The following is a 16,622-nucleotide window of genomic DNA, read 5'->3' as shown; positions in this document are numbered from 1 at the left end:
TTTGTCACACCACAGGAAAATGTGTTATTAACCACCCAGCCAAATTTGAATGATAAAAAAAAATACTGCCAAGAAAATTAAAAAAAAAAAAAAAAACTTGAAAAAATGAGCAGTATTCTCTGCTCTCAAACACTGGGGGTGTGTTCGCTGTCTGCGCTGAAACCACGCCCACTCGCGGTAGAGCTGCTGCCTGTGGACTACCTACTATAATTTTAACACAAGGCAACTTACACTCATTGGTGGGCACATACTGCCCTGTGTTGCCAAGTCAGTGGTTTTCCCGTAGATTTGGCTACATTTACACTATTTCCACAGGTTGTTTTTCATGTCCGTGGGTTGAAGCGACCCCAAATAACATGATATTTAGCACCTGGAATACAAATTTTACCAGGGGAACCCAGCAAAAAAACGCAGATTTTACCCCCCATAACACGATTTTTACACCCCCTACCCCACAAAACACGACTGGGCTAGTTCTGAGTAGCAATTTGGCAACTGAGTAGCAATTTACTGCAACCCCTACAACCCTTGTTTTGATTTTAGGCCTGCCCAAAACACAGAAATGATAAAAAAAATAAAAACAACAACAACAACAACAACAACAACAAACCTTCAATGGTCAAACTCCACAATTCAGTACTACAAAGTTCAGTTCAAAGTTCAATTCAGTTCAAAGTCTTTGTAATGTGCTCCAGCTATACATTTCTAACATTTATAATGTGTTTAGAAACAAATCTCAGAATTGCCTTTATAGGTACTTTAAATTAAAATAAAAACTGAAAATATATATAAAAAAAGTGAAATTCCAAATAATAAATGCTGCAAAAGTTTATAAATAATACTATAATTAAAACTGGTCATCATACAATGAATCTGACTAGCAGCAAGGGGGTCAGAAATACAATCAAGAGTTAAGGCCTTTGCACACTGAGTCCGAAATTTGCATGCAAAATTTTCGCACGTTAAAAAATAAATTCGACCTCACGTTATGTCAATCACCTTTGCACACTGCACCTCTGAAACTTTCGTCCGTCAAAAAAATATTCAGATCAGGTTCAATTTTCTGTGTTTTTCGCATCCGTGGCACGCATTTTGAGAGACGTTTTGACAATTCAGAGCCACCGTACGCGAACGCAAAAATCCAGAATGCCATCTGACAAGTTGATCCACGTTGCCTACAGCACAAAACAGCAGCACTGAATGACAAACAATGTGAGGAATACAAAGAGACCGAATATAAAGACAGATTGTGCCAGTAGCAAAGCATCAAACTGAGCCACTGACATGCTGAAGTAAACTTTGAAACGCTCGGGATAATCATGCAGCTGAATTCTCCTTTCTCTCTATGCAATCTCGAAATTGGATGGACCCAATATTTTTTATAAGGAGAGAGAGAACAAGTAAATCATGCTCACTGCTTGAAGACTTCATTTTGTATTGTTTTGCGATTTTTTTCGCAACGCATTCATTAATACACATCGGACTCAGTGTGCAAGGTCTCTGTGCGTGACGAATTTTTCGTTTTACGAATACGAAAAAACGCATGCGAAAATTTCAGACTCAGTGTGCAAAGGCCTTTAGGTAGGCCATGTCATCTGCATGTATACATAAGCCATCATCAGCTCTACTCTCATTATTGCCATTAGCAGAGCTTCTAATCAGGAAAAAAACAATGACACGGGTTTCATCTGCTGATGACAGTGAGGCCAACATAATAGGGTCTGCATGTCTGCATATGTCAAAACAGAGTGGTGTTAGACCCTTTTTTGTTTGCATATGGGTGTTTGAAGCTTCTGTCAATGTGTCAATGAGTTAAAGGCTTCACATCTGCTCTAAATTCGCCATCAATATAATTAGCACCATTTCAGATTCTTTTCTTCTCAAACTAACACAACCCTGATCTCCAACAAACACTTTCTGGGTACTTGGCGACAAACACATGTGAGGCTAATCAAGCCCAAACATCCAGAACTTGTAAGATCCAGTCTAGTCCAGGGTCTGCGATCCAAGCAGCCGAGTCCATCATCACAGGTTTCGGTTACGACCAGCCGTAAGGACACGTCCCTTGAGAGAACTCCACGTTCACCTGTTCTTCTCATTATTTGCTCTACACGGCTCCCAAAAGCCACACTTCTCTCGTTCTGCCTGTCTGAAGTTTACATTCAGCTTTCGGCTTTGGTCATACAAGCCCCGTGGAGCTCCCAGAGCGCAGAGTTGGACTCCTAAGGTATCCAGGAGCACTCTGAAGACCACCGCAAAGACCTGACCTCTGCGCCGCTGCCTCTTTCCCCTTTCTCAATAACCATATGGACCTGCCTCTTTACGAGCCTGTAAACCTGTGCCAGGATCCTTTACGACAAGAAATGGAGAGAAAGGGAATAAGAGGAGGAAGAGAAAGAAAGAGATACCACATACTCACACATAATTGCGGTAGCACACTCCAGGATACAGAAATATCAGTTTTAGCACGTTAACACACACCCAAACACGCTCGCACATAATAAATTAGAAGCACAATTATAACTTGCGTACAAAACATCAAATTCCTGTGACCGCTGGTGCCTCAAGTAGCTGAAAGCTACTGCTTACAAGCCACAAAATGACCTTCTGTGGCCCCTTCCAGTCTTTAAAACCTGCTTTACTCATTGTTTCACAAGCTAAAATTTCCTTTGTTGGCTTTCTTGCTTGTAGTGACTAAAGTTAAAGCTGTGTGATCTTACAAAGCAATTTTAAGCTAAAACAATGATGCTGATGAACAGTGAGAAGGAGAAAAAAGCTTCTGGCTCAGAGTTCTGCGTTCTGGCATGTTCCTTCTGCATGGCCCCTGTGCAGTGTTGCAAGAGTAAAACTCATAATATATATCACAATCCTTCGTGCCACAGACCTGAATGAACATCAAATCTTGTGGCTTGTTGAGGAAAAGTGTGCTATTTTTTTAAAAGAAATTGGGCTTGTGATTATCTCATAGATATACATTGAAGAAGGGACCTGGACCATATCTAGGGACCAGAATATCATAGAGATGTAACCACCCAAGTACAACAATTTAGCAATGACCTAGCAACTACTCAGAATACCCTTGTAATGCATAGCAATACCCTGGAAACCACCTAGCAACCGCATAGCATGCAAAGAACCACTCAGAACTAGTGTTGTAATGCACAAAAGACTGGGCCAACCAGCGGACAGATCTCGTTGCACAGCATCTGATATGCTGTTTTGGTCATTCTGTAATGCCTGAGCAAAGCCTGCCGTTAAAGTGGTTCAGTATAGTTCCCTCCCAGAAGCGATTGCGTTCACAAACACCTGGGATCAGCGTTTATTGTGTTTTGTCTGTGTGCTGAGGCGCAAGACATTTATTTTATACAAAAATGATTATATACAGTGGCTTCTACTGCAGCAACTTCCATTTTTCTTAGTGATATTTAACTGCAGTTTATCGGGAAGTGACCGTTTTGCTCTTTTCGACTCACTGGATGCTTTATTCACAAATGTTTTATGCGATATTCCAAATTTGCACACAAGTTAAATTTGCAACTTTGGATGTAAACATAGCAATTGACTTTCGTAGTATTTTTTTTTCCATACTATGGAAGTCAGTGGGGTCCATCAACTGTTTGGTTACCCATATTCTTCAAAATATCTTCTTTTGTGTTCAGCAGAAGAATTGAAATTAATACAGGTTTGGAACAACTTGAGGGTTTAACTTTAATACAGTTACATTCACACAAAGTTTGGTTATTTACGGGAGTGACAACTGCATTATTTAATCAAACTCACACTCATACATTTTCAGGATTCTGGGAAATTCTTGCTCTACTTTCTGTCAAGATATAAAGGCTGCTGACGGTTAATGAAGATTTGAGGGATGAACTCACGGCTTGGACTCTTGTCGTGTCAAAATTCATAAGACTTTTCAGTTTTGTGGACGTCACCATCGTTGATATTACTTTGGTCACTGTCGCTATGGTTACCGGTAAGAGAATACGGGTATTCTCATATAGTATTCAAGACGCTACTGTAATTTGCTGTGTGAACAGGACATTTCAAGATTCTGTACTCTTTCAGAAGATGCATAATAGCGACCCCTACCTTATAACAATGAAAACACGGATTGCCGGAAATTTCCGTCAATGGCGGGGAAAGAGTAAAACTAAAACTATTAAAAATCAATTTTGGTAACTGAAATAAAGCCAAATAAAGATAAATATTAGATAAAAAATTTAAAGTTAAATAAATAAAAATGATAATGTTATAATGGCAACTATCCGAAATACTAAAATGACTAAAACTAAAATAAAAAGAAAAATATTTTAAAATTAAAGCTAAAAAGAAATACTAATGATCTTATAAAAATGACAAAAGTACATAAACATTACTAAAACAAACAAAAATTAAAATATAAAACAAACAAACAAATAAACAAACAAAAACTTCCAAATATGTATACATACTATAATAGTAAAAACAACGCTGCTCAGAAAAACTTAGCAACCACATATAAACGACCTGGAAGTCAACAAGAATACTCTAGCAATTTGTGGTGGTTTATATTTGCATGGGTAATAAAAATTGGAATCTTTTATTTATTTTTACATATCTAACTGCACACAAATGTTTAGACAAGCACCAAACACTGTCAGCGATTAATCAACTGATGTTGCACAGACCATGCATAAAAAAATAAGATACCTAAACAAACAAATGAGTTAGGCATAGAAAACCTTAAAATCATGCATAAATAAATGAATATATAAACGTAAGTAATGTAAATAAAGACAGGTAAGCTCAGGAGAACATACAGAGAAAGAACTGTAAAAGATAGACAGACAAATAGTACTTGCCCCATTGTGCTGTCATTTAAAGATGGAAAGGAAAAGAAAGGAGAGATTGAAGAAAGACTTAGTTTTGCACATGTCCATTTACATAGAATAAATGTGTCTGGTAATGTATATCTCCATTGTTTTAAATAAATAGTTCACCCAAAGAGGAAAAATAGTCATTATTTACTCAAAATCCTGAGATGTGAAATGGAAACAAATCATTCTTTTGATCCAGTTCTTTTCATGAACCAGTTTAAGAATCAATCTGATCTGGTTCTCAAATCCACCTCACTGATTAGCATGACTATAATGACTTTGGTCTGTTCATAAGGCTTCAAAAGACATGTAATATAGTGCAGGAGACATATAAACTACATATAATAGTATAATCATTTTTTGTATGAAATATGAACTTTTGTTATATCAAAAGAAGCAACGTAAAACTTCTCCTTTTACGTTTTCCAGAAAAAAAGAAAAAAAAATCAGTATACAGGTTTGTAACCACTCAAGAGTCAGTAAATAATGGCAATTTTCATTTCTGGGTGACCTGTTCCTTTAAGGAATGTTCTGGCTTAAGTGCAAGTTAAGCTTTATCGACGGCATCTGTCAATTACCACTGAAAATAAGTTTGACGTGTACCTGGGTTTATAATGCAAACAAAAAACTATACAGAAATAGAAGTCTATGGGGCATCGAGGTACAAGTTGAAGTCATTTTCTTTGCTAAATTGACAGCAAGCCACATGCTATCGATAGAGCTTAACCTGGAATATTACTCCAAATGAGCTGAGCGTCTGTGTATGTGTGCAGATCTGGACCTCAGCAGCACATGTCCAGAGGGGAGGGAGCGTTTGCAGTCTCTCTTCCCAGTCGGGGCCCCTGTGTGCTGGGGAGAGTCAGATCAAACGCCTGGCTACACTGCTCAGGATGGGTGGAGACCAGCTGGACCTCAGTTTAATACAGAGAGCAGCCCTGACAATCGAGGTCACACTCACACACACACACACACAAACAGGCAGACCTCTCTTGCGAGCCGATGAAAAATATTTGCAAGCAGTCTCAGCTATTTCATAAAACAATAGCTTTGCATGCCGAAGGCTCTATCTGATCTTTTTAGTAAATGATAGTGTGTTTGCTCAACGTGGGGAGCTGGTTTGTGTGTTCTGGGCGGTAAAACAGGCGGTACTCACACATGGCTTGTTTTATAGTGTTCCCCAGGTTTGCCTCGATGTAATGCAGACTGTATTCAGGCAAGACCAAGGCCAGGCTGCAGAACACCCACACACAGAGAAGAAAAAGACAACGTGTTTTATACATACAAATACTTAAGGGAGTTACGAAACACTTTGCATAGGTAATGCCACAACTCAGACCTGTAGTCTGTCCCGTTAACCGGTGCCCAGGTGTATGTCCTGATTCCTCGATCAATGTATCTCTGATATTGGAATAAAAGTTATAAACAAACCAAAAACATGGACAAAATAAGGTGCAGAAGAAGAATTATAAAAGATCTACACACCTCATCTTGAGATTTCACAAGCGTTTCGATCGTTTTCTCCCCAGGGTCTCTGTCAATCATCAAAGTCCGTATCTGAGAGAGAGATCAGAAGATATGTGTTAATATGACAACACCATATTCATATACTCCGGTATTTACATGGTACATTTAAAGGAATACCATGGTATATGAATCACAGAGGTGTCTCCCGTTGCCAATTTACTATCATAGTAGTGTCCAAAAACTGATAAAGTCAAAAATATTGGCATGTTTTTGTAAAGGAATTACAGAGCCATATTTCCTTGAGCTCACTGAATCCTAATGTACATTTTCATCTGCAAATACATTTCATTTTGTGTAAAAAAATGGTCTTTGACTTGTGTGGTCAGGCTTAATGTCAGCTACTCACATAAATCCCTACTATCTATGCTAAATATGCATCCCATGAGCAAAAGGGGTTTTCAACATGTTTTGTAACTGAAATGGTTTAAACAGTTCTTCAAGAAACTCATACAAGCAATATTCTATTCTATTCTATTCTATTCTATTCTATTATAACTTACAAATCAGCACATTTGTAAACACCATACTGTAAGAGTTTGTGCATTAAAGGATCAGTTCTCTTAATTAGTTCACGCCTTCCGTATTCAACTTATGAAAAGAAACTTGTTTCATAAGTTGAATACGGAAGGCGTAGGACGTAGAAAAACTGTTTTGAACTGCGAGAGGCATTACACTTTATTCGTAAGTTGAATAGGGAGGGTGGTCTGGAAGCTAGATATTTTATTTTATAACTTGTTAAAGGTGCAATATATAATATTTTCTGTCCGCTAGAGGTCGCTAGAGGCCTATTCAAAACAAAGGCGTAGCTTGATGACGGCAAGTTTGAGTGCGTAATCTTGGGACATGTGGTCTCCACCTCAACGGACGGTGGAAAAAAATTGGGATAGGACTCGGGAAGAAATCATGTTCATGGATGCGATTATTAACATTAGTGTAGTATGAAGCAGAGCAGGACCGAGTGTTGTGGGAGCTGAACGAGGCCGCTGGAGCGATTGCGCAACACACGCCTCAAGAGCAGCGGAACTTTTATTATGCTACTGTCGCCGGGACCACTTCTGCTTTTCCGGTCATGAATATGAGGTAACACAGCTCTGTTTATTATATTAGATACATTTGAGTGTGTTGAAAATTATGTTATAACGTTACTCTGTGCGTTCGCTCGGTGGCTGCTGTGAGACACTTGTTGCACACTGCAGTAAGAAAGATCGATTTTATAATATCATTAAATGCTGGATGGCTTGTGTTGATAAATGACATGCAATTCACTTTAAAACGTTACAATAAAACGTTTATTGTATGATGGAGAAAATGCTGTATTACTGTTACTAAAAATAAAGCTGCATCTGATTATGCTATGTTAGCTACTTCACAAAATAGTGTTTTTCTCTGAGGCATGGTAAAGCATGGTACTCGCAAAAAATCAAGAAAATTAGATTTAAACCATAAGACTAAACGTGTTGAGCTATATCAATAATTCGTTTTCTGTCTATAAATATTTCCAAACAGTTGTTCCCTTGCCTATTAAAACATGTAAATATTAAAGCGTCTTTGGTGTCTCCATGATTTCTACAAAATAAAATCAGAAACTTAAGCCTAGTTCAGACTGCACGATTTTCAAAGTAGTTGGGTCACTGTTCTTTTCACACTGCATGACTATCTTGGCCAGCATTCAGTCGCTGATGTGTTCAAACTGCACTTTGGATCGGCGACAGAAGGTTTCACACTGCATGACTTTACAATAGGAAGAATCGCCGACAACTCTGTCTGGCACGCAAACTACGTTTCACAACCAAACACACGCGAGATGTGACAAGGAAACAACGCGACATCACGCGTGCAAGACCGGAGATCTCACGTGAGACTGGGATTATTATTAAAAATGGTAGCCTGCAAGAAGCTTGCAATACGAATTGCCTGTGCGCTGATTTGCAGCGAAAACAAGAAAAAGAAAAGAAGAATATGGAGGAGGAAATGGTTGGGGAGACGCGAGGAACAAAGATTGTGTGGTCTATAACTCCTCCCCGAACTCCCCGCTGCTCTGTATCTTGCTCTCTCATTGGCTGTCGGTCATCGCCGATGTAGTTTTCAGTCAGAACACTTTCACACAGAAGCATTTTGAATCGCAGACAGGTCCAGATATTTAGCATGCCAAATATCTCACGGGCGTCGGTGATTCTCTCAGATTGCGTCTTTGCTCATTCGCACTGCGTGATTGTCACTCACGTGAACGAGCACCGATTTGCCTGTGATTTCGGCCATTTGTCGGCGATTTCTCAAAACCTATCGGCAAGCCAAAATCGGGGCTAAAATCGTGCAGTCTGAACTCGGCTTTAGGGTAACGCGGGTATGACGCAACTGACAAGCTCCTCACACGTCCCGAAGACTTGGTTAAAATCGCAATTTTCTCACGATTTACAAATAGTTGCAAACATTTGGGATATTGTAAGTACTCAAGTGAACAAAATATATAACACTTGCCTAGTGGTTTTTGGATATTTTACTGCAAAATTCTTACATATTGCACCTTTAAATATGGATATTTTTCTTACACAAACGCATCAATTCAGAAGGCCTTTATTTACCCCCCGGAGCCATGTGGAGTATGTTTATGATGGATGGTTGCACTTTTTTGAGTTTAAACAAGTGGTTTCCATGCACTGCTATTATAAAGTTTAGAAGCATCAGGTGATTATTAATATAACTCTGATTGTATTCGTCTGAAAGAAGAAAGTCATATATACCTAGGATGGCTTGAGGGTGAGTAAATCATGGTGTAATTTTCATTTTAAAGTGAACTAATCCTTTAAAGGGATAGTTCACCCAAAAATGAAAATTTGATGTTTATCTGCTTACCCCCAGCCAATCCAAGATGTAGGTGTCTTTGTTTCTTCAGTAGAACACAAATGATGATTTTTAACTGCAACCGTTGCCGTCTGTCAGTGGTATAATGCAAGTCAGCGGGAACTTGGACTATAAGAGTAAATAAAACACGACAGACAAATCCAAATTAAACCCTGTGGCTCGTGACGACACATTGATGTCCTAAGACACGAAACGATCAATTTGTGCGAGAAACCGAACAGTATTTATATCATTTTTTACCTCTAATACACCACTATGTCCAACGGCATTCATCACTCGATTCGTTTGGTCTGATTGCGCTCTGACAATGGCAGTGATGTCTCGCGCATATACTTCAATGAGAGCGAGACATCACTGCCGTTGTCAGAGCGCAATCAGACCAAACGAATCGAGTGATGAATGCCGTTGGACATAGTGGTGTATTAGAGGTAAAAAATGATATAAATACTGTTCGGTTTCTCGCACAAACCGATCGTTTCATGTCTTAGGACATCAATGTGTCGTCACGAGCTGCAGGGTTTAATTTGGACTTGTCTAAGCAAGTTTTATTTACTCTTATTGTAGAAGTTCCCATCCACTAGCATTATTTGACTGACAGACGGCAACGGTTGGAGTTAAAAATCATCATTTGTGTTCTACTGAAGAAACAAAGTTGCCTACATCTTGGATGCTCTGGGGGTAAGCAGATAAACATCAAATTTTCATTTTTGGGTGAACTATCCCTTTAAATCAAAACCTCTCAGGTGCTTCATCAATATAGCGATAAAACAATAATGGTGAAATCTGTCATTGTGTGTTTGCATGTGTGTGTTGTGCCATACCTGGACTTTAATGTCATTTTCCAGCTCTGCATCCAGAAAATCCAGTGTAACAGGTTCCTGGAATTTGGGGTTCTAAAGAGGAGAACCAAATGCTGTTAACATTTCTCTCTCTATATAGTTTACTTTCAGCTTTGGGTTGAGTGTTAATTTACTCCAGGTCTACAATACATCACAGAGAAAGTTTCTGTTGAGCTATAGAAATATACAATGTTTAAAAAGATCATTTCTGGAGGCATAAATCTGATTAATATGTTCTTCTACACAGAGAAGGAAGAACATAAATTAAACTCAATACTCTCATGGAAAAAAATCTGTATTTTATTTACATTTAATCACCTTTGTGTCTCCCTTTCATAAACATTCACATTTTTTGAACGACAGAAATGTAGAGAATGTGGGTGGAGGATTGTGTTTCTAAACACAAAAAACTGAATATTTCTGTTCTCTAACAATTGAATACCTCTGAAAAAAATAAAAATAAATACTTGCATGGAAACATGAAACAGAAAATCTTTTTTTCCATGATTCAGACTTAACTGGATTAAATGCACATGTATTATATTATATAATACAAAGTACAGATAATTTTTTTTTTTTTAATGAATGCCTATTTCATTACATTTTGGTTGTTAAATTATGATTCATGTTTTTGAGCAAGAACCATGTAGATATTAAAATCTGGGTTGCTTAACAGAACTGTGGCTCGCTCCATTTTATGAGGTAATACATTCTGTTTCTGTAAAGTCCAAGAAACAATGTTTGCTCTTGGAAACGAATGACTTCGTCATCTGTATTGCACGTCACATTGCTCTTGTACACATTAACAACACTGGCACCTACATCAAATCTATGATGTAAGAAGCATTATAAGGTGAAATGAGGCGGTCGGACTCTTACATGTAAAATGCGGAGATCAGAGTAAGCGTGAACACGAGCAGAGATGAGGATGAGAACAAATATGTGAGAATCAAAAACAGAGACAAAAGACAAAACAACCAGATCAGAAAGAAAGAAAGAAAGAAACATATAAATGAGAAAGAAAGGAAAAGGAAATCAAATGAAAAGGGCTGAATATGAAAGCAGGGGCGTAATGAGAGACAGACAACACTGAGGAAGGATTTCAAAGTGTCGGGGTCGCCCTCTGCTCCGTTACCGCCCCTCCTGGGGGAACCCACATATCGTCCAGATATGACTGACATGTGTCGGCTTCATGCCTCAATCTAGCAGAGCGTGAGAGAGACATATGAAAAGTATGTCTGGCACTTCTTATGTAGACTGTGAAAATATGTAAACTATTTTTCTGCCATGTGCTAAGATATTCTGTGCTTGAAATGCACCAATGTTGGATCATAAATATGTCATGTCACTGCTGATGTGGGCGTTGCTGTTTATGTTGAACTTGATAATAATAGCACACCACTGAGAGTCACGGTGACTTACCCTATTATCACACTAATTACAGTGTTCAAGAGAGAGAGATACAGAACCCATGGCAGAAAAAGGCCTTATTAAAAACAATCTCATACACAAAACTACTAATCTGAAGCACTGAGAATATAGTGGCAACAATTAAAAAAGACATCCATTTTGTTAATCATGCTCTTTTCTTGCTGAGATAACTTAAAATTGAAATGCTTAAATAATGTCCCCAAAAACTATCTGGATATTTATGCCTTACTTGACCAGGCAGCAGTATTTTTTTATAAACAGGAAAGAAAGATTTATTCAAGTTCCTGTGTGTCCCACCCAATCCTCCTCCCCACCCCCAACCTGAAATACACAGGCAATGCCAGTTTTACAAAACATATCACACAAAACAGATGTATGATAGATTTTTAAAAAAATCAGATCTACTGAAATAAATGTATGTGATACTATATATATATATTATTAGTAAATAATATTGGAAAGGAAAAGTTAAAAAGAAGAAAAAGGCAACTTTATGCCAATTAGGGGCCAAAAAAGCAGCAGAATTTGACGAAACATGTCAGGCAGTTCATTTCCCCATAACGCCACTGTGGGACAGGCAATGTACCGTTTCAGCAAATGTTTTTCCTTTCCCTTTTCTCCTTCTCATTTTTCACTAGTGTGCTTTCACTTGGACAGTAAATCATCTTTTTGTTGTTCGCATTACAAATGGAGGTCAAGTGAGAACACAGACCTGCCGTATGAAGAAATCATTACTGAATCCTTTAAGATTACAAGCACATGACATGAATACCAACTGCTTGAGATATGCATTGGATGCGAGTGCTGAACGTGCTACGGTAGGCTGAACTCTCCAGTATATCTGGTAATGGTTGGAACAAATAAAAACCATTATCTTTCTGATCCGCCAGACAGGAAATATCTCAGAGAACTCTCACTCTGTAGACACAAACAAACATCAGATGGCATGCTAGCACTCCTGATAACCATTACACACACTTACTGAAGTCATATCCCTGCTGAAAACACCAGCATGACTGATCATAAGCATATGCTGTGTTTTGAATGCCGGTTATGCAGTATATATACACGTGTATATAGTATATGAGGCTGTCAAGCGATTACAATTTTTAATCTGATTAATCACACGATGTGGCGATTAATCAGACTAATCACAAATTAATCACACATCAAATTTGGCTGAGAAACTACCCCCAAAATATAATTTATTAAGTCATTATTGTGTTAAATAAGAAAAGAATCAAATAGATATTACAAAAAGTAGCTTTAGAAAAAAAAATATTTTATTTGATTCAACACAGAATATTATTACAGAAATGTTTAGGCTCCCTCGAAAGGAAGGGGGGTTGTTCTTACGCATGCGCTCATTTCAAAAACACAGTCTTTGGTTTCTCAGTCGACGAAAAGATCCTCTTTATCACCTTTAATAAGTCATTTAGTCATTCATTTATTCGATTCGTTCAAATGGCTGATTCCTTCAGGAATTAAGTAAATGGCTCTTTTTATGAATTGGCCATTGAATCTTTGGTTCACTCTATTGATTCTCTCAAAACGTGGATTCATTCAGAAAAGAAACACCGCTGTGTGTTGCTTGGAGACGCACAGTTATTCTACTATGGCTTTAGGTAATATTTTCATTGGCAAAATTGAGCAAAAGCAGACAGTATTGTGTCTAAAATATGACACAATATATTAACTTTTTATTGAATTGTCGTACAAAATCAATATCATATTTGCACTTGTGCTATTCGGGATAAAAACAGCACTTGTGTGATATTGCGCTCATTACTCGTGTGATAATGCTCAACTATATCATGATATAAATATGAAACAAAAACATTTTTTGCCATTTTATCTTGAATTTATAGGCTATAGGTTACATCACGCACACATGTTGCCCTGCCTCATGTTTGTCACCAATCAACTTTATGAAATGTAATAAAGTTATTTTTTCCCCATGCATGATCAATTAAGTTAACATGTTAAATCGACAGCCCTACAATATGAATCATAAGTAATAATTATAAGTGATAGTAAAGACATTTACATTGTTATAAAAATCTATTTCAAATAAATTCTGTACTTTTGTTTTTTGGAAAATTCATCACAATGTCTGCAAAAATATTAAGTAGCACAGCTGTTTTCAACATCGATAAAATAAGAAATGTTTCTTGAGCACCAAATCAGCATTTTAGAATGATGGCAGGCGAGAGCCATGAGGGAACGGCGCGAGGCCGGTGACGCGAGTGATAATGAGCTCCACCTGCGAGGCGCACCGGCCTCGAGTCTCTCACGGAAGAGCTCCGGAAGCATAAAAGGAGGAGCGACAACAGTGAAGGACGAGAGAGGACCAGGCCTGGATATTATTTTATGTTTTATTATGTTTGTGGCCGGCAAACGTCCGCGAGCCAATGTAACAAAGTTCGTAGGAAGAAGGAGGCGGGAACCGGCGAACATTAAACATAACTTTAATTCAAAATAAACAAATACAAAACGAAAGTAATGCCGGCAGACCCTCACGGACATAATATCCAGGCCTGGTCCTCTCTAGTCCTTCACTGTCGTCGCTCCTCCTTTTATGCTCCCGGAGCTCCTCCGTGAGAGACTCAAGGCCTCAAGGCCTTGTGTCGTTCCCTCAAGGCCTCGCTTCGTTCCGTCACGGCTCTCGCCCGCCCTACTCGCCACAAATGATTTCTGAAGAATTATGCGAGTAATGGCTGCTGCAAATACATTTAAAAAACAAACAAAAACCATATTTTAAAGATCTAATAATATGTAACAATATTACTGTTTTTACTTGATCAAAAAATGCAGCCTTATCACAAAAACATGATAAAATCGTACCCCAACCTTTTGAAAGAAATCAAATTATTTCTGAAAGTAAATTGCATTCAATCATACAGTACTGTGGAAAAGTCTTAGTATTTTCACCCCCCAAAAAAGGCTTTAAGCCAGTTATATCTTTTGCTGTAGTGTGTCAGTAGGAAATATCAGTTCGCATTTCCAAACATTCATTTTGCCATTAATTGTAATAATCCAGAGAGATTTTTGAATACACAAGGAGTCTGACAACAGCCGGTGCTCCACACGGATATCTGATTTCACCATCATTGAATCTGTCTGTGATTACATGAAGAAACAAATAAAACTGAGACAAAGTAAATCCAGAAGAACTGTGGCCGTGTCTCCGAGACGCTTGAAGAAACCGACCTAAAAGCACCGGCTGTTGTCAGACTTTGTGTATTCAAAAATCTCACTGGATTATTAAAATGAATGGCAAAATGAATGTTTGGAAATGTGAATTGATATTTCCTACCGACAATCTACAGCAAAAGATATAAATAACTGGCTTAAAAGCTTTTTTGGAGGGTGAAAATACTGACGTGCCTAAGACTTTTGCACAGTACTGTATGTGTTGTGTACAATATGGCTATATGTAGCGTAATGTAACTATATCATCACAAACAGAACAGAGATTTTGGGGCTCTGGAACTACAAATGAGCTCAGTAATGATTTTGAGTAATAATTACTCTACAAGGCCTCTAAGATCACAGGTAGAAATACTAGATATACTACAACTATAAGAGTTAAACAAGCTATTTAGCACTATTTCACTCTATTTCTATGACAGGACGGACTGGATCTACCACAGTTTTCATGGTCTCACCTCAGGGAACGTTACAGCAAGCTTTTTACTTAGCCTGCGGCGACGCCTCTGAATCCTGTTCTAATGAGAAATATGGAGAGGATTTCAGTGGAAACAGAAAGAGAGTTATTTATGGGTGCCAAAAACTGACTAAAGCATTGAAAGAGACCACACTTGTTAACAGTGCTGTTATTGTAAAACACGGTAATCCATCATAGATGAGAACGTTTGAAAGAAATAAAAGTGCATGCTATAAATCGATTCCTATCGTGTAGGCCTTCCTACTGTTTGAACACAATTATTTGGCTCTCTGGTGAGCAGACAACATATGGCTGACATACTATGAGGGTTTGTTCAATTTCTGCACTGTCAAAATCAAATTAGCCCTTCCTGCAGTGTTCAAAGTCTCCCTGAAAGAGTCTCCAAAGTTCGTTCGAAGTGGTTGCTTTCTCTTAACTTTAGCCGACAAATTCAGTCATGTGTTTTGCACCGCTGGATACTGGTGGAACACTTTGAACTGTTTCCAGTAGATCTGGCACCCCATGGTTTAGGGGCTTGTGTTTGCATATCAGCGCTGCTCTGGGTTAAGTACGGCATCCACGGTTCAGAGATTCAATCCATGCCTGTGTGTCTCTCTCAATCAGCCTGCTTGATCTGCGGCCGTACCAGATCGCATCTCAACATCTGTCCTTGAGAGATCAAACCTTCAGATGTGATCAGAGTCGGCTCGCTAAACTAAAGTAAAACCAACCGTTCTGCACATGGAGTCCGCTGGGAGCAATAACACTAGCGTTTATGATTGTAATGGCACTTGTTTTTTTTTTATTGCCTTTAACAACATAGATGAGCTCATTAAAAAGAGCATTGTTTGCGAAGTATGTTACGAGTTTATTTCGGTTAAGTGTTTTCAAAGACTTCCCCAAACGAAGCGACAGGGAGGGGAAGGAACCTCTGAGTCTATGTTGTTTCTTTTAATCCAAATGCTGGAGGATGGAACTTTGAGGCAAGATGGAAATATGTCATAACTTTCGTTCTTACTGACGCCAAGGATGGAAATGTGTTCTGTATGTTTGATTTAAACGGCTTGTGGACTGAAGTTAATACTCTCCATATATAAGACCTGGAGCTTTGTTATTTTAATGTCTATTTAACAGCAAACATTGTATGTCTCTGACCCAATATTTCAATAACACACATGTTTCAGCACTTGCCCCACTCACATAACAGGCGTCCTCAGGCATAGAGAGCTGAAATCTATATTATAGAATCTATTACATGCATCAGAAAAAAAGTATATACACTACTGTGTTTAATAGTTTGGGGTCTGTAAGATTTTTCAATTTTATATGTAATATTGTGAAATATTATTAGAATTTTTTATTTTAATATATTTTAAAATGTTATTTATTCCTGTGATGGCAAAGCTGAATTTTCAGCATCATTACTCCAGTCTTCAGTGT

At 38.2% G+C, this 16,622-nt stretch overlaps 1 protein-coding gene across 1 annotated transcript in view; it reads right to left on the bottom strand.

Moving 5' to 3' along the window:
- LOC125253992 (voltage-dependent calcium channel subunit alpha-2/delta-1) overlaps positions 1 to 16,622 on the bottom strand; it is a 149,185-nt gene that overhangs the window by 35,521 nt on the left and 97,042 nt on the right. Inside the window, 5 exon segments of the mRNA XM_048168298.1 lie at positions 4,845 to 4,853; positions 6,013 to 6,089; positions 6,196 to 6,257; positions 6,342 to 6,413; positions 10,067 to 10,138. Of these exon segments, the coding sequence (XP_048024255.1) occupies positions 4,845 to 4,853; positions 6,013 to 6,089; positions 6,196 to 6,257; positions 6,342 to 6,413; positions 10,067 to 10,138 (292 nt within the window).

Source organism: Megalobrama amblycephala, linkage group LG19 (assembly GCF_018812025.1).
Source record: "Megalobrama amblycephala isolate DHTTF-2021 linkage group LG19, ASM1881202v1, whole genome shotgun sequence".
In the NCBI taxonomy this organism is placed as follows: domain Eukaryota; kingdom Metazoa; phylum Chordata; class Actinopteri; order Cypriniformes; family Xenocyprididae; genus Megalobrama; species Megalobrama amblycephala.
The sequence above is the reverse complement of the archived record's forward strand: the minus strand, read 5'-3'. Positions and strand labels throughout refer to the sequence as shown.